Below are 18622 nucleotides of genomic sequence, written 5' to 3'. Positions count from 1 at the left end.
CGTTCTCTTGCTAATCCTGCCTCTCTGGTTAGCCCAGTTAGGTTTACAGGACCATACCACATCATGGAAAGAGGAGGAGACAATTTTGAGTGCTAAGTTAAACACAATTTTCTGCAATATCAGTACAGGCCTCTGGTCCCATTATAAAAATATGTCACAGAAAACAGTATGCTATATACCGGCAATATACATGTATCTACTACGCTGTTTTATTTAACATTGTTTGTTTTTTACTCCCCCTCATTCTCATTGAAGGGCGTCGTCTGTCACGGGGCGTGGCCACAGTGACGTAGTGTTTGTGCAGCACAATTATGATAAAGGTCGCTCCTGGTGACAGATGACTGTTAGCATTGTGAATACAGCACTACAGCTATGCCCCTACATGTGAGGCTGGAGTGACTTACAGCAGTATTCTGATGGATTCTAATGCAATTAGGTCATTAATACATATTAAGACAAACAAAACATTGCTTTGACTTTTTCAAGCAGAGAAAGTTTTAAGACTTGTTTGAAAATAAATACCACTAGTTTCTATACAGCCATCAAAATTGATATGGAGCATTTATTATTGGCTAACATGGCATCTTTGCCAGTATAAGGATTTATTTCACAAGTTATCTATACATGTGAAGCAGTCCAAAAATAAACTATAGACTGATCAAACTTTTACTTTTGCAAAACTTTAATTATTAATGAGTAACATGGGATGTACTTGCACTGTCTTGTATTAACATGAAGAGTGAGGGATCATCCCACTTCTAGTTGAGATGGAAACAAAATTTAAGTATTGGCAGTGGTTCAATACAATGCTTACTTTAGTGTATATCAGAACAAGGCTATTTACAGCGTAATCAAACTTTAATAAGCTAAACAAACACTTTTCTCTTTAACAACACAAACAAACACTTTTTAAATCAACTTTGTCAGTTACAAATTTCATTCCATCCACAACAATGGGCCGGCCCTTTCCAAAAATGAACAATAATTTCAATGAATAACAGGACCACTCAATGGCTTTAAGGCAAATGAATACTTGTTTAGGCTAATATGACATTCAGGCAAAAAGGATGGCCTGTCAACTAGATGTTTTGTACTTTAGGATCCATGGTAAAGAAGCATGGTGCTGAAGAGGGCATGGTCATACAACTGCTCTGCTTTCACAGACTTCTGGTGCTCCACTGTAGTGCTGTTGTTCTCAGGTGAGTCACTGTAGATGAGTTGGCCATGGAGGGCTTCTTCTGCCGGGTCACACACAAATGGAAGCTGTGGTTGATTACGACCATTTGAGGAAAAATCCTCACAGAGTCTCTCACCTGCCACTGGAAATGAGACAAATAGTCAAAGGGCAGATACATAATGAATTTGTGACCATATTTCTGCTTCTATAAATATAACGAAGCAGGGAAAACAACAACAAAAAACACTGGATTAATTTTGTTTTGCACAATTATTAAAAGGGGGGTTGTTATGAGCAGCCAAGTACAGAGAAGTTTAGAAGCCATTATGTGACTGAATTTCAACACCCCAAAGAAAAAATGCTTTTTGGCTTTTGCTTTCCCTTGGTTTAGCTTTGGCTTTTTGGATTACTCACAAAAAGTTGATCAATAAATTTCAACATACATTCCAGAGCCTTATATAACCCCACACGTTCTGACCTGAGACCTTGTTTTAAATAGGTCACATTCTGATCTGCGGTTGATCTGACTTACAGTTAGTGCTGTATGACACAGTGACCTAGTTCTCGGTGGTATTTAAGCTACTGCATCTTAAATCTTCCAGACGTGTTGGAATGCCATAATCCAAAACCCAGAAAAATGAGCAGATGTGATTCAAATTAAGAGTTTAGTCAAGTAAAATTAGTTTAATGTTTATAACCCTTCCTTTGCATTAATCTGAAATTGATTCCAGAGCAAAAGTGTCACAGGGACAGGACTTGACAGATGCATGAGAATACATCAAGAAAACAAAAGTCCACCACAATCACATTTATAAAATTGATCAACATTTAATGATTTCACACAGCCAAGTACAAAGCTAAACCTGCTCAGTACTACGCATTGGGAGTTCCAAATTGAATGACTATACACTCTTCTGGCAAGTAAAAGAAAATAAACAGAAACCACCTGCAACATGAAATAGCACTACAAAATACAGAAATAAGAAAGAATTTCCCTTACCAGTATCTATAAAAGTTGACAATAATGTACATAAGGTATTATTCAATTATTCAATACAGCTCAAGAAATAAGGCTTTTTGCAAATGCATGCAAACTTTCTTGAGCAGTACTCTTTCATCATTCATAACTACTGATTGTAAAATGGCCAATTACCACCTTCAAAATCAGACTGGGTATTATTATATAAACATACAGATGTGCAAGCTCTGCTAGTTGCCTAAAAAAAAAAACTTTGCTAACACGCACACAGTAAACGCTCACCATACTTGAGAATCAAATAAGCACACGGCCAAAATGAACGCAAAGGAAAAACTGAAGAATAACCAAAGTCCAAGCCCATGGACCACTATGTCTTAATACATGACATCTACATATTACAAAAAAGCTGCACAGTGAATCGTTTATATTTAAGCTACATTCATGTTGGGATATGCTTTGGCATAAGGTCATTCTTGAATACAAAACATTGTCAGTTAAAGTGTTAGCAGTTAACATTAAAAAGAGTGCTTAGGCACTCAATCTTTACATAAATGAGCATTATTTAAAATCAAAGAATATTTGATTAATTTATTAAACTCAACTGCCAATCACCATTTAGCTTTTACATTTCATGTGTACACTAATCACATTCATTTTTTGCCATTTCTCTTTTGTGGAGACACATCACACCTTTTCTACCCTATTTGGGATGAGCATATAACTGTTTTAGCTATTCCATACTGAAATTCACCAACGTTCCCAGCGCAGGAATAGTAACATCTGCAGTTGACCAATGAAGTGGCCCCTTTTCCTATTATGCAACAATGCATCATTTCACAAGCAATAATTAAGACCGATTTGAAACGTGACCAAGACTAAGCCAATATGACCTACATTTGCACTGGTGACCCATTGCACTGGTGGAGGGAATGTCAATTGTATCTAGGATGTTGCTGTATAATTGTGCAAAACAAAACTCATCCTTTTATTATAAACCTAAAAGATTAAATGATTACACAACAATTATCTGTATAACTGGACGGACGCATTAAATATAACTGTATAACAAAAGAAATCTGAATACTTTTACCAATCCGAGTATAATCGGGTACATGGAAAAGTAGAAAATACAGCACACACACTGCTATACAACTTTCAAATGTAGCTTACCACCAGAGCAAAACAAATGTATTCCTTTATGCATGTGTTATGCGAAAAAACATTGCCAGACGACTAAAAAGATATACTGCACAAATGTGAACATTAGTGTCTGCCACTATACACACACACACACAAGCCCTCTACAGGTAGGCATAAGAGTTGGTGCAGCGACAAGGGGTCTGCATTGATGCCACAGTGATGACCTCCAGCTCTTTAGTTGCAGGGCTCAGCCTGTCCTGTCCCCCCTGGTCCTCACACTGATCCATGGCCCCCGGCCCTTGTGGTGGTGCAAACCCATTCAGCCCAAATGCAAAGGGTCCTGGCCCACCTGAGGTTATAGTCGCTGCCAACTCCATGTTCATGCTTTCCATCTGGGCCTCTCCAGCACCACCCAGTGGCCGATTCCCATTCAGCAATTCTGGTGGCATGCTCAGACCTAAGAGAAAGAGATGCATACCAAAATAAAGCTAGGAATGATATTTGAAAAAAACGCCATTTTTAATTTCAAACACGACAGAAACACTAGGCCATGATACAAGGCTACAGTTGAATCTCTTGCTGTTCCTGCATCTAATTTAAAGACATTTCTACTTTCTGTGAAAATACATTTTCATATTTGCTTCCACTGGCTAAAATTTAAATCTGCTCTGCTTCAGTCTACATATAGGGTGAACGCACAGACATTTTTTGATCAGCCCACCCTTTTTATATGAATCCATACAAACACAGATCCCACTTTGAGCCGTCCCGTCTGTGCTCAAAAATGCTGTGACTTTCTCTTGAGCAGCAATGTTCAGTAATTTTGTCCAGCATGACCGCATGTGCAGCAAATACTAGATGTTCAAGCTGGAGCATACTGATGCTAGTTTTCCTTTCAAAAGAAACCTGGAAATAATTTAAATCTCAAAACAGATTTGATGAGCTTAGTGACCTACCATTAGGTCTGGCTTTCTTCACTGGGTTTGCTTCCATGCCATCGAACGACCTCTTTCGGTTGGGCACGCCATTCGAGAAGCTGCGCCCCTGGATAGTGGGGTGAGCGTGGCCCCCATTCTGGGTCATGCCATTTAGAAAAGCCCCGTTATGGGACTGAGCCATGTTTTGTTGGAAGTTCTGGGCATTGGAGAGAATCTCAGCGCACTCCTGGAATCCCTGGGCGTGGGCCAGGTCAGCAGCAGTCAGCCCACTGGCATTCCTCATACTGCACAACGAGAAGGAGGAGTGTTAGAGACACTCACTGTACGTTTGATTTACACAAATAAAACACACAAAATAAGACGCCCAAGCTCGCACACACACAGGCACACACATAGACTCATTAAACAAGTATTCGCACACACAGACAGACACACAGATGTATAGAAATAGCCTGTGCTGCTCTATCCTCTCACATCTTCTTCGTCATCTTCATGAGAGATGACGACTGATCCTTTTGGATCATTTGCATCTTCCATAGAACTTAAATCTGGACACAGTTTCCAAATAATCAGGGAAACATGTCTGCTGCAAAAGGATATGATTAAGACAACTGAAGGTATGCACCAGTTTATTATTTTAATGAGAACCTGAAATAATCTGACAAACCAGACAGGATGATGAAGATATTTCTATCAAATGATCCAGCGAATGCAAAGGAGACTTTCTGTAGGTGACGTAAAGAGCTTAGTCTTGTCTTCGGGATCAACACAACAAGGAGGATTTTACAAAGGGTGAAAGGCTGCCGTCATCTCAATTTTTCCACCGGTGATACTGTTCAAGGATTTCTGCAATGTTGCATCGAAGTTCCAGCCAATGATCCCAAATTTAAGATGCAAAAAGAAAACCTGGAGAGGTGCACATGTCCGCATTGATGTACACTGTATGTAATGTAGTGTAGTGTAGTGTAAAGTGGGAAGCTAAAAATGGAAAATAAGTTGTATTTCTGAAAACAAAAGTGCAACAGAGACTGGAAAAGCAAGATTGTAGAATTCTTCAGAGACAAGGACAAGATTCAGAAGTTCATCATCCGCAGGTGGCCAGGATGTAACAGAGTTGTATCTTCAGAGGAAACTCCACAGACTCAACGGTTAGGACGGAGAATGAAACAAGAACAAACTGCAACCTTCAACCATTACAAATCCAGACGTCTTCTCTTGGCAAGGTGAAGCTATAAAGACGTGGTCTTCATCTCGTTTCAAGAAAGATGACCAAGAGAATGAAAAAAAAAACAAAAAAAAAAACACAGCTGTACTACTCTAAGAGGCGTTCGTACAACCATTCACAAGTCAAAATAATCTCTGCACTACGTACAGTTGTGCTGATCATAACCAGTTGCAGCAGGAATAAGGTGATTTTCTGAGTGAGATAATGAATGACCAAACAGTGCTGCATCATCGGTTTTCAGTTTTCAGACTTGCACAAGGCACCTGAGTATGGAAGCAATTTCACTGGAAAACAAAACCATGACAGATAAGTAGACTTATCAACATAATTAAATAATACTACGTACAATTAGAATTAAATATTTTATCTGTATGTTGTTTCTGCAGTTATTTAGTAAATGAAATGCCAGATATAACACAGTCAATGTTCTCCTGCCGATGTGAAGTTAACGTGCAGGAACAAATGTCTGCCAGTCTTCCCCTCACCAATAGAAGCCTTTTGGCTAAATTATGAGAATTTCTCTCCTTTCCATTGGCCAATTACACAACAATACTGCACTGTCTAAATGTCATCGCACTGCAAAATTCATTCTCTAAGCAAACAGCCATCTCTTTGTCAATGAATTGGGACTTTGGCTCACATCCAATCTTGTACTTAGTATAAAAAACTTTTTTTCTTGCTTTTTAAGCCATCCATTTTTATTGAACCTGGTGGCCGCTTTAAGAACAGTCTGATTTAACGTTATGTTTTATTGTATTCTATTATGTTCAACTATTTGCTGTTAAGTTCAAACCAAGTGACATTGACTTCCACACAATGAGGCTGAATTTAAAGTACACTGTTACTGTTTGGTCATTCATTATGTTTAGAAATTGTTCTTTCTCTGAACAGTTGTGCAAAAAAGAAACATTTCAAGAGCTAGTGCACATAAAAAACATTTTATAATGAATTTAAGATTGAAAACAAAACAAAAAATTTAAATCACACAATAACTTGTTGCACATTACCCGTCCCCTTCAAAATTAACGCTTCCAAAAGGATTATTCCAAGAGATTACATTTATGTTTAAAACCAATTTGTGGTAGGGCAGATTGATTGGTCTCACTCTAAGGAATAGAAATTATATTATTCAAATGTCACTAGCTGCTGTTCTTAAGCCTCGGTCAACTCAACAACTTATTACTCTAAAAACCAAAACAATATTGACTAGAGGCACCAATGAACAAAATAATTACTGTAAGCAAAATACATTTTCTGGAATTTACTGTATTATCTTATCATTTAAGCAATAATTAGATACTGTCAACTACATTTATTGTATTTCTTTCCATGTTAAATGTTACACAATACCTACTTGTCGTCCAGAGGAAGTCCAGTCGTTAAGTCTCAGATCAAATCCCACCAAACCTTCCTCTTAAAATGTGATACTGAGGGTGGCTTTTACATCCATCCATCATTTTAGGGAATAAAACATCTCATTTTTATCTATTTATTTACAGTTATAGAAACTCCCATATTTTGCTTTTCCCAGCCTTGTTTTAAGGTTGGATCAAAAAGACGCAAGCAGGGTTTCCAGTGCATTACAACAGCAGACAGACATTTTTTATGTCTTGGATAAACATAAAGAAAAGCTTGATTATGTGAAAAAGTGTCAAATAACTGTCTGGTACAGTCAAATTCTGCCCAAATCAGATGGAAATCTGGAAATAATAAATTAATATTTTTTTCTGATTAACTCACTTTTCTTGAGTAAATCCTCAACTCTTTGAGTTTTATTCTTCAACATTACTTCTTCTTCCACCTTGGTTTAACATTATTGGAAAGTCAATAATCCTAAAAACCTTCACAATATCCTAAAAACAGTATTCCTTTAGTGAGACCCGACATCCACAGTAAGCACTGATCCATAAAAATGGACAACAGAGTACACAAATCAACCCAGGTTTGGAGTGGGCATTTAAAAAGGAAGCGTTAATTCTTTGTAAATGCCTGGTATGCTTTGCTTTTCCGTCCTAAGCACACAATATGTATCTTCTCTAACTATCATCTAACCTTCCAGAGGCAGCCTATTATCATGCTACATGTTGACATGGGACTCACGTGATTAAACCTGTCCATATAAAGGGCTCCTATGGTTAGTTCACAAAATCAAAAAACAAATCATAAAATAAAAACAAAAAGACTAGATACAGGAACAATCATGGATAATAAGCAAAGCATGCAGGTCTAAAACTTTAGTTTTGATTCATAAAAACCTAGCATTAAAACCAATCACCGCAAGAAATACCTCAACAGTTTGCCAGTGTGTAGATAGGAAGCGATAGTGAGAACACTCAATGCCACAACAGTGCGGCTATCCCAGGGAACGGGGCAGACTCAGCAGTGTCTATTCTCCCCCTTTCTAGGATTACTTGAAAAAACCAAGTCATTTCCAATTCAATGGCTGCAAAACATTAAGACGTACGGTTCTGTTTCTGTTAACAGTATAGAAAACTTTTTTTTTGTAACTTATTGTCACTTTCATAAAGGAAAAGGTGACAAAGATTAGATGTCAAAACAGACTACGATATTGTATAGGTTAATACTGTGACACACAAAAGAAAACATTTCTGTGTATAAAGTAAAATATTTGGTACAGTGAAATGACAGTGAATAACCATTGCAACAGGATGAATGTTAGCATTACACAGTTCAGTACATGATGCTATGCAAATCTAACCCATCTCACTCAGCTGCTCTAAGCCTCTGTCTCTGCACTACTCTCATCACCGGCAGCCTCTAAACACTTTCCTACCTGTGCTAGCTTGCTAATGGACCACCATAACACTTTGAGGCTCATGACAAATAATAAAAACCTTTTTTAATGGTGACATGTTTAAGGAGGCAGTGGATAGAAATGAAAAAAAAAAGGTAATTTCTTTGATGTTTTTAATATCCAAGATTGTTTAAACCTAGATTACATTTAGAGGTGGGCATTAAGCATTGTTTAGACATTTTTATTATATTTATTAAATATTAAAGATTTAAGGTCATTTTTGTCCCATTGAGTTGAATGGATTTTAATTAGATTTTTCTTTAATGTTTTTTCCAGGAAAAATCTTCCTTTAATGAAAATATGTAAAGTCATTAAGGCTGCGTAAAACATGTAAGACACAAGACTGTGAAACAAGTCTGAAATAATTCAGATGTAGTACTTGCTGTCCCAGTGGAAAATTCTTCTCCTCTTTGTAATGTGACAAAGATAAACATCACACCAGGATAAGCACACTTCCCTCTTCTGTCATTCAAATACATTTATCTCTTCGTCCAGAGCAAGGGCTCTCCAGTGCAAGGAAAAATTCTGGTGTGTGAATGTGTAAATATAAAATAGGGGTATCAGTGCAAAGGACACCGATGATTGGGTCAAAGGAAACGGGAAAATGTGGTCCAGTAAAGGATTCCCACCAGAGGTATCCAACCATGCCACCACGGGTATAGTAAAAACCAGTAACTAGTAAAAAGTTCCATTTGACCTCGTGTACAGTTCTGCGTAGCCTACGCTTCATGGAAATGTATAAAAGCCTCTGAGGGTGAAAGCTTAAGTTCATATTTAGAACTACGAAACATATCCAAACATTTTAAAAACAGATCAGAGGTATCAGGTCCTCAGCTGAAACCCACAGTCAGCCATCACGTGCTGTAGGGTGGTCATTGATCATCTGCGGCCTGTAGTTGTTGTGGTGTCTGGAGCCTCTTTTGGCAGCCGTTCGGCTAACAGAGTGTGTTCAATCAGCGGTAGGGGCAGATGGTGAGAGAGATTTCTGAACTACAGTTCTGCCTAACGAATCGGCAATGGATCCATTTGGTACGATCTCCCTCTTCTTTTCTTCTTCAATGAGCAAAAAGGCTGACAACGCCAGTGCAGAATGATTATTTCCTCTATTGAAGGCACAGTTGTAGTCTTTTTGAGGTGTATTCAAGAGCAACTGAAAATGTGAGGTGGCATGAGGTAGCGTAAAGCCAGGAATCTTCGGAAAGGAACTCAACAAGGTGAGCAGTTAGCAAAGGAAAAAAAATCAATGATTATATCAAGGAGTCAAACGCAAATAGTTCCGTGTCCATATTATTAATGTGATGCAGGCAATCCTGTTTGTATGAAGCAATAAATATAGTAGCATCACTGTTGTAGTATTTGGAGACATTGATTGCTATTAATGTTGATGTGGGTGTCTTATGGATGGCTCTGCGAGTTTCAATAAAGAACAAATGATTAAACTCCACTTTGTAGATCTAGAACTACCAATAGGAATACTTCTGGAGTTTATCTTCTGAAATGCTGGAGAAAACAGACTCCATTAAAGTGTAATTGTCAGAGTCAGCCACAATGCTTGTTCATTGTCGTCTGTTTTGCAGCGCAGAGGAGCTTCTTAGATGTGTGACAACGGGGAGCTTAAAGATTTGAGATCTTAGAGGGAAGATTGAGAGCATATAATGTATCCCCTAAAATATTAATGAAGATGAAATAAAGTTTAAGTTCAATGTAAATTGCGATGGCTGCGATATTGGGTTATTTATAGGAAAATATTATTGTAATTTATGATGTATATTGTTGATTTGCTGAATTATCATTGCTATTCAAAAATTATCATAGCTGAAAAGGTAAATTTACAGCCCAGTTTATACTCGATTTTCTGCATTTGTCATGCACTTATGCTACTACTAAAAGCAGGAGTATTTAGATCTGCATTCGTGATTATGACTATAGCTATTTGCACAGAAAATTGAATAAAATTATATTTCACAGTATTTTTTTTACTGTGCCACACAACACATTGTAGGTCATACAAGCAATAAAATAATAATCTGCATACATATTGATTTACTGGATATTTTCATTATCATTAAAGTGCATCTGTTCAATTCTGTGTTTTGTGTGTATATATTCACAGACTGTATTTTATATGCACATATAAGGATTACTTCACTTTGAAATTTCTTTAGGCTTTGGGTAATCTTTTTTTTTTTATGCCAAACCCTTATTTATATTATCAAAAATGAAATATAAGTGAACAATTTTAATGTTATTAATAACAGTTAGACATCTGAAACCAACCTAATTTTGAAGTTAGTCTAAAGTTATTTTGTCATGAGCCTCATTCCCACCTAGTGTGACTCAGTTTCCCTCCCAGTTGTGCCCCACTACATTTCTGGGTCATAAGTAAAAAAAATAATAACTTGATAATAATCTAAACTAAATATCTGTAATCTGCAGGGGAAAAAAATCACATGTCATTTTCATCAGAAATATTACTCATCAGCTGATAATCAAATGCACATTACAAGACCTCAACAAGAAATGATGCATTCATTAAGACATGCCTGCATGAAGGCATTGGATTTAATTTTTTGAAACAGCCAAATCAACCAGGGGTTTCATACGTCTTGAAGGTTCAACTAAGAGTATAAAGCAAATCATCTTCATCTACTGTCTGTGTCATCAGTGTCTCAACTTTCAGAATCAACTACCCTGCATACAAATTTTACACTTTTGCAATTATTTTATTTTTAGTTTGCATTTTATGTCACTAGGGCCATGTAGTCCAATAAAAAAACTCAAAGGAAGAGAAAAATATTTGGGTTTCAACAACCCTGAACAAAAGATTGATTCCTTATTGAAACCAGAGGTAACTGGAGGCCCATGGTCAACAGAACTAGTATCAAACTTCATTCAATAATGTCAAATACAAACTCTCCTCCCTCTAACGAGTGCCTAATAAATAGAAACAACATTTCACTGTGTTAACTCTGATTAACTGTTTCCATTGAAATGTGCTGAGCTCTGATTTATAATGACCACATAATGACCATTTTCTCTGATGACAGGAAAAAACATACAAAGGCTACACACAGTAAACTGTGCATCTATAAACTCCCTGGTTGTTTTGGGTCTCTGGACATCAATAGTATCAGTAAAAAGGCATACGTCTTGTTGCAAAGAAAAAAAATACAAGTAAAACAATAGTTTAGCTGAGAAAGAAAACTGACAAATGTATCATTTAAATACGTGAATTGAAATATGCTTCAACTTTTAATGTTAGCTTCCCAGAATATCATACATTCTGCTTCAAATGCCGACTTACATGCACTTGTTAAGCCAAACAAAACATGAGGTGACTTATGATAGACTATGAGTAACAAGCAGCTCAAAAAGCAAAGTTTGCACACTTGGTTCTGGCAGTAGGTAAATTAAGTGCTCAGTTCATTGAGTTGTTACATGACCTTTGGGAAATAATTACTATGATCTGTTGAGACATGCAAGGCAAAAACAAGAGTAACACAATCATTTGTAATTGTTTAACTTCCCTTCAGGTGGTTTTGGATCTAAATTTAAGAAACAGGAAAGATGGGTTGTGTCTCTTATGCTTCAGGTGCACCAACAATAACAGAATGTATTTTATAAATGGAAAAGCAGCTGCCACACAAAAAGGTGTGGCTAAGCACTACAACTGAGGTAGATTTAACCACTTCCTGGAATACCACTAAGAAACAGGGTGGCCTGGGCTGGTTAAATTCATAATGTAAAATTAATAATGCTATAATCAATTTTATAAAAAAAAAATTAATCCTAATCCTAACAAATAACAGTTGTTCTAAAAAAAACACAGACAGCAAATCTGATCTTATTCTTGTGCATTCTCCTAAAATGTGAAACATGCAACTAGTTATGTATGATCTATGCATTTTCATTCTATGCAACAGAAATATAGCCTTTTCATACTGACAGTAAAAACAGCTTAAGAAAAAGAAGCAATGTGCATTTGGTCATCTAGTCAAGCTGTGTATGTAAGACAATAACCAAAACAACAAGTGTTAACAAAGAAAACCACACTCTAGACTTAACAAAGATCATGCAATATGGCCTACTAGGCTAAGAACAGTTTATCAACCTTTACATTAAGTTGTCCTCATGTTCGTGTAATAATGTACTGGATTTACAAAGCTGTTAGTTAACATCAAAGTGTGTCAAGTTAATTCTCTTTTATTAAAATGCAGCTCTTCCTCAAATCACAAATGGTAATATCAAAGTGTTTGCTCTAAGTAAAGGTACTTATAGATCATTCTCTAAAGATCTCATTATGTCTTTGTTAATATTATTACACACAGAGGGCAACTTAATGCGAATTGTTGCAATTATAAACAACAATTTCAAGGATTAACAAAATGTGTCACATTTTCAAGGGAGCGCCACCAATTCTATTAATATATATATATATATATAACAGCGCATCTCATGATCAAACTGATTTATGCTGGATTGGTTAAAGTGTATTTTGTCTTGTAAACTTTAGCGTTCTGCAACAAAAAAGTTTGAACCTTACTAAAAATCAACCCTTAAGTTAATAAACTGCACCACAATCATTAATTAAAAGCTGCTGGAGGAAGAGATATAAATGTTTAACACAATTTTAACATCAGAATTGAACACACATTAGCAGGGCGAGATGGTGCTTTCTTGTATGGATCTTTAAAAAGACTACTTCTGCACTTAGTTTGATCTTCTCTTGAAAGTTATGTCAACACTGCTTACAGTTACACTTAGTATACAGCCTAAAGTGATATACTGTAAAGTTACCATTTAACAGAGCAGCTTTCTTCTGGCTGGGTATGTGTAAGACAGCCATAATATCAAAAAATGTAATGTTCCAAATTACTTAAAAGTTCTTATATTCGCTTGTTTTACAAATTGACATTTGTTTAATCTACTGTTTAGATCTGTAAAGTTAACTTGCAGATCCTCTGACTTTCTTATCTGCAACACTGTAGACACCGCATTTAAATCTAGCATGTCAACTTCATCACTGCTCCGATTTGAGTTTGGTGGCGTTCCCTTGTAAAGGTGTAACTGAGATGTTGGATAGTACAGAGGAAAAGAAATGAAGACACAGATCTGATCACAGGACTTACTCAGCTTTCGCTCCCTGAATCAAGAGAGCGTTGATACACTCCAGGCTGCCCGCACGAGCAGCCTTGTGGATGGGCGTCTCGCCCACATAGTCCTGAGTTATGACAAAGACTGCAGTTACACACAGAAAAGCATGACTGTGTTGTGCACAGAAACAGTAGTAGGAGTACATTTTTAATCAAATATACCCTCCCTAACTGCCTCTTTCTACATTTCCAAGGTTAAAAAACATACTCCAGGAACGATAACAGGGCAGAGCCTGAACTTTTCACCCAGACTTCACTACCGCCCACGCACATTTACAGTTGCACATTAGTAAGAGTGCAGATGGAAGAGAGAAAAAAAAAAGGCATGCACCAGAAGGCTGTCTCTAACCACAATGTAATGTGGGCCGTGCCCAAATACTGAGCTATTCTGCTGTCCAACGCCAGCCAAGTCAAAACATTATGAATCCAAGAGAGGGAATGTAACAAAAGTTAGAATCTCCCCAGGTGTTCATTTCAACATATGCTGAGCAAATTCAAAGCCAATTGTTAGAAATGTGTTTCATGATGACGACAACACGTTATGTCATCGTGACCTACTAATCTGATTTCTCTCAGCAGTGCAGCAGAGCATTAAATATAGCCCCAGTCCATGAAGTCTGTGTATGAAAATACATGAAGCGGAAAAGACTTGACAAGTAGACTGCATAACAGTCTGACAGCAAATGCACTCTCAGAAAATGTGAGAGATGAACGAAGCGAGGGTCGTGACCCCACTTTAGAGTGATCCTCCTTGATGGGATCAGTCTGAGCTCAATCTCGAACACTGCCCTACTCTTTTCACTCACGCATGTGTTACTCTGCTTGTATAAATTAAGATTATTTGTGATTTGTTAAATGTTGAGTCACATATAGTCTACAGTGCCTTTGTAATGTTTTCCTTGTATCACAGTCAGCGAAAGATCATGTTTACATGCATCTCTCCGGGAAATGTCAACAAGGAAAATTCCTGTAAACTTACTTGATAAGTTGGGTGATTTATAAAGTACCAAACTGAACTGTTTAATCCCCTGGTGTACAGTGTGCAGGCATGTGTTGAGTGTGCATCTGGTGTTGTACCTGTCTGTTAATATCTGCACCAGCTTGGAGTAGCCATAACAAGCACTCAGGGTGGCCCCCAAATGCAGCAATGTGAGTGGGCGTCTGTGCAAACCTGGAGGTCACCGCATTCACACCACAGCCCACCTGAACCAGACGCATTACACACTCCAGCTGTAAAGAGACAAGGGCGATGCATAGACACAGATTATAAAAGGTATGTGCAGTGATTTATTCATTGCTTTCAAAGAAGACATTGGGCAGGTATAGACAAGTGTAGTACAGTAGTGAGTTACAGGCAAAAAATGCAGCACCATTGTGTGGCCTGGCCCAGTCTTCATAGCTCTTGGTGTGGGCATGCATCCAATTCTGCACAAACTGTACGCCTTCCCTTCCCAAAGTGTAGTAGTGTAAAACAAATCTTACAACAAGTATGTATGCGTGTTTAGGAGAGGCCAATACACACATCGTTAGAAATTGACTGAAATTGAAAAAAGTTGACTCGGACGATTTCAAATCAGCCAGAAGTTTTCAATATAAAGCATTTATAAAAAGATTACAGAGGTAAATGGAAAATGAATAACTGACCATTACAACAGTTTTGTGTTCAGTTATCACCTGCTTTGAAATTATTTCAACGTTAAGCGCTCGGTAATATCAGTAACGTTATGTTCGTTTAAGTTAACGCCAACTAACGTTCATTTTTCTAGTAACGTTCCATGTTCTTTGTCAGCGTCTTATCCAACGGCCATTATGTTAATGTTAACATTGTTCCCGCTCAACGTAAGCTTCTTGCTCGCTAAACCTTGCTTGTGAAACGTACCTAAATTGTAATGCTTAGCTAAATTACGGATACAATTTATAAAAAATCCGCTAGTTATTATAGAGCTGTATCAATTTCACGTATACAGCCCATTGTCTGCCTCCACTTAACGATGGCTGCGTTTTACTCTCATCAGCTAACAGTTAAAGCAAACATCAGGAAATGGCCGAGACGAGGCTCATGTCGGAGAGCGCTAGCTCTCATTCTGGACACCGTTTCACCAAAATGCTCATTAGAAGAAAAACTGGTCCGGCAAAACACCCAGCTAGCGAGCTACCTTTCCGAAATGAGCGCCCCAGTGTATGGGCGTCCAGCCGTAGAAGGTGTCCTCCACCGTGAGGTCAGCCGGGTTTGAGGTGCACTGAAGGAGGGAGCACAAGGCACCGACATCTCCATCCCTGCATGCCCGATGGAGAGGGAAGCGGCTGTTCAAGACCTCCTCACTCGAGAATCCAGACTCCACTCCCACCGACATTGTTGCAAAACGGACGATAAATTGCACGTAACTAATTTAGAACAGATAACAAAATGACTAGCTATCGTTTTATTCTGGTCGCTGACGGGGTGCCACCGTATCAGGACACATGCCACCCTGGCTGGTGTGTCTTTCTTTCTGCCTGACAACACAAAGCAGACAGGGCAGAGCACGCGCCGGAGTGAAACTTGAGAAACGCCGAGTAAGCTGCAAACTGCGGGCTGGATTTCACATTCCTGACTTCTGTTCTTCTTCTTCTTAGACGTTTAACTGCAGCTGGCATTAGTGCTACGTTGCTGCCATCTCACTTACTAACTTACGTTCTCCTACAGTGTCCGGTTTGTCCTATTTTTCCCATTCCCAAAGACCTTCTGCCTTGTACACTTCCACCAAACTCCAGTCTGAATCCTGCTCCTTTTAGCTCTAATCTTTTCATTTATTCCATCGTGTCCTTTCTCTCTTGGATGCCCTATAATGTGAAAATGTTCCATTTAGGTAACTGTGTCCTATCCTTAATCTGGTCATTATTATTGACTAATTGTCATTTTATTTCATACAATGCCCTTTCCGTCTGATGTTCTGACTTTTATTATTCACCGTATGGTGTTTTAGCAAACAGCATTTAGGAGAATTATCGCCCCCCTCTTGACAGGAGTGTGGGTCGGAACTACCTTTCTACAAGCAACGCTGACCTACAAAGACAAACAGTTCAGTCATATCGTCTACAGTCCCGGTGTAATGTGCTGTTTTCCTTGTCGCACAGTCAGTATACTGACTTGCACATCTTCAAGAAATGTCAACAAGGAAACTTCCTGATTTCATGTTCAAGCAAGAGAGGCAAATCCTGTCAAAGCTAGCAAGAGATAGCCACAGTTAGCCATAACTAAAGTCCTGTTATAAATATATCAATTTCAATGAACCAAAACCTAAGGCATAAACTAAATCCAGTCCAGCAGAGTAGCTGTAACTGCCAGTCAGCAGTTTTTGACTGAGTTCAAAATTTGGTGTAGTCAAGCTACTTTTAAATCACCTTTTTAACTGTATTAAGGTGGAAATTAATGTCTTATATTAATTTCAAAATCATTATTATTATGATTAAAAATTGCAGATGGAAAACAGAAAGAACATATTTAGTTTTTCATGATTTATGTCAATATTTTTTTTGTGGTAAAATAATAAGTCCAAAAAGACGAGAAATAAAGGAATTACATCCAACTGTTACAGTGTACCCAATCAGCTTAAAAACAAACAAGAACATTTGTTTGGGAATATGCACCACTGAAATGTGCTTACATAATAAGGGCCTGAACAGGTGGAAACACACAAAATTATAGTTACTAAAAAGATTGTAACTTTGGAAGATATCCATGTAATTGTGTGACTCAGACTGCTAAAGTCTCATATTGGCTTCAGCTGAACTTACACATAACATTTAAACATTTAAATCGCTGTCAGAAAGTGGAGCCAAGGTCATCTGCAGCCCATAATCCCTTTACAGTTTCCCTCTTACAGCCGAAATCTAATATTTAAGTGTTATGTTTCTTCTTTACCACAAGATGGGAGTATACAACAAGAATTGGACAACCACAGGCGTGGTTCTGAGCAGTGCAGAAAGGGACACAAGTAGTGATACCAGAATATATACTTTTTTATGTCATTGTCAGTATTATCGTTATTTTTATGAGTTTTTCCTTTTTGGATACAAATATGCCTTAACACTGGACATAATCTATCCACAGTAACTACATGACAAACCATTTTGGTAGCCATTTTCATAGTGAATTATTATGTCTGTACACTAGAGGGAGATATTGACCACAGTCGGTCAACTTTACTGTATGACGTAGTGTTGAATTCCCTCCTGAGCCATAAGAAGCCAATTATGGTTCAATTACCAATCAATATCATTTTAGTTTAGACCAGTAGTGGTCTTACATTTAGTACTGACGTAATATCTGAAGCCCTTTTGTATTGAAGACGTTTGTATTTTCTTGGTTTCAGTGTCGTCATGAATGGGTTGAATTCTTAAGCTACATCATACATCTGCAGACACAGTCTTCATTGTTTTGTTTTGTTACTCCAAAGTGCCAACCATCCACCCATCCACCCATCCATCTTTGTAAACCAGTTTATCCTGTGGGAGGTTGCGGTGGGCCTGAGCATGTATCCCAGCCTGCACTGGGCGAGCTCCAGAGCCGTTTTCTGTTATGAGAAAGGCGCTGGAATGAAGAGAATGTTAATGAACCTCAGCGAAGTGCGTCACACTGATATCTCTGTGATGACGTCATGCTCTACCTCATTGGCCTCCATTTAACATGATCTGGGAGGCACATTACCCAGTTTTTACCACGTCTCCTCCTTCACCTCTCTTCAACCAGTGACATCTGGGTCAGTGTTTATGGTTTGGGACACTCATTAGTAAAAGATAACTCAACAGTATGCATGTTTTGAGGAGCAGGGGTCTTTTTTATTTTTTAAATTGCACCCCCTTTCCACTGTACTGTCCTCACTCCTTATGATATGAAATAATGTGCATAACACAGATACAAACACACACACTTGAATATGGATGAAAAAATCAATATGTTCCACAAAAAAATGCACCCAATTTACAATAGGCTAAGATGTAGGCTATATCAAACAATATTAGTATTACAGTCCATAAAAAATATGTTCAAATCCAACTTTAAGAAAACTCATTAAAGATAAGTATTTAGGGATTCTTCGGATTTTATATATGCACAACAACAAGAAGAAGGGGCGAGATGGAAAATTACTTCATCATACAACCTTTAGTCTTTGTCACGGTATACATACATTTTTGTGTGATCAGTTGGAGGC

The 18622-nt window shown here is 37.8% G+C and overlaps 1 protein-coding gene across 1 annotated transcript; it reads right to left on the bottom strand.

Moving 5' to 3' along the window:
* Nucleotides 1–658: 658 nt before the first annotated feature.
* ankrd10b (ankyrin repeat domain 10b) lies at nt 659–15903 on the bottom strand. Its single transcript, XM_070914910.1, has 6 exons — nt 15584–15903; nt 14505–14657; nt 13404–13495; nt 4253–4518; nt 3646–3753; nt 659–1319 (listed from the first exon to the last, which is right to left on the bottom strand). The coding sequence occupies exons 1-6, from the start codon at nt 15779–15781 to the stop codon at nt 1096–1098; spliced, it is 1041 nt and encodes a 346-aa protein (XP_070771011.1). The 5' UTR covers nt 15782–15903; the 3' UTR covers nt 659–1095.
* Between the last annotated feature and the right edge of the window lie 2719 nt (nt 15904–18622).

This window comes from Enoplosus armatus, chromosome 11, assembly GCF_043641665.1.
Source record: "Enoplosus armatus isolate fEnoArm2 chromosome 11, fEnoArm2.hap1, whole genome shotgun sequence".
Classification (NCBI taxonomy): domain Eukaryota; kingdom Metazoa; phylum Chordata; class Actinopteri; order Centrarchiformes; family Enoplosidae; genus Enoplosus; species Enoplosus armatus.
This window is presented reverse-complemented; position numbering and strand designations above follow the sequence as displayed.

Bases quoted from the DNA above. Each gene is read 5' to 3' on its own strand.
- ankrd10b (XM_070914910.1), bottom strand. From the start codon at position 15,781: ATGTCGGTGGGAGTGGAGTCTGGATTCTCGAGTGAGGAGGTCTTGAAC. The intron at 3,754-4,252 runs GTAGGTCACTAA...TCTTTCTCTTAG, and splicing joins GAAGAAAGCCAGACCTAATG to GTCTGAGCATGCCACCAGAA. The intron at 1,320-3,645 runs GTGGGCCAGGAC...TCTCATTTCCAG, and splicing joins GGCAGCGACTATAACCTCAG to TGGCAGGTGAGAGACTCTGT.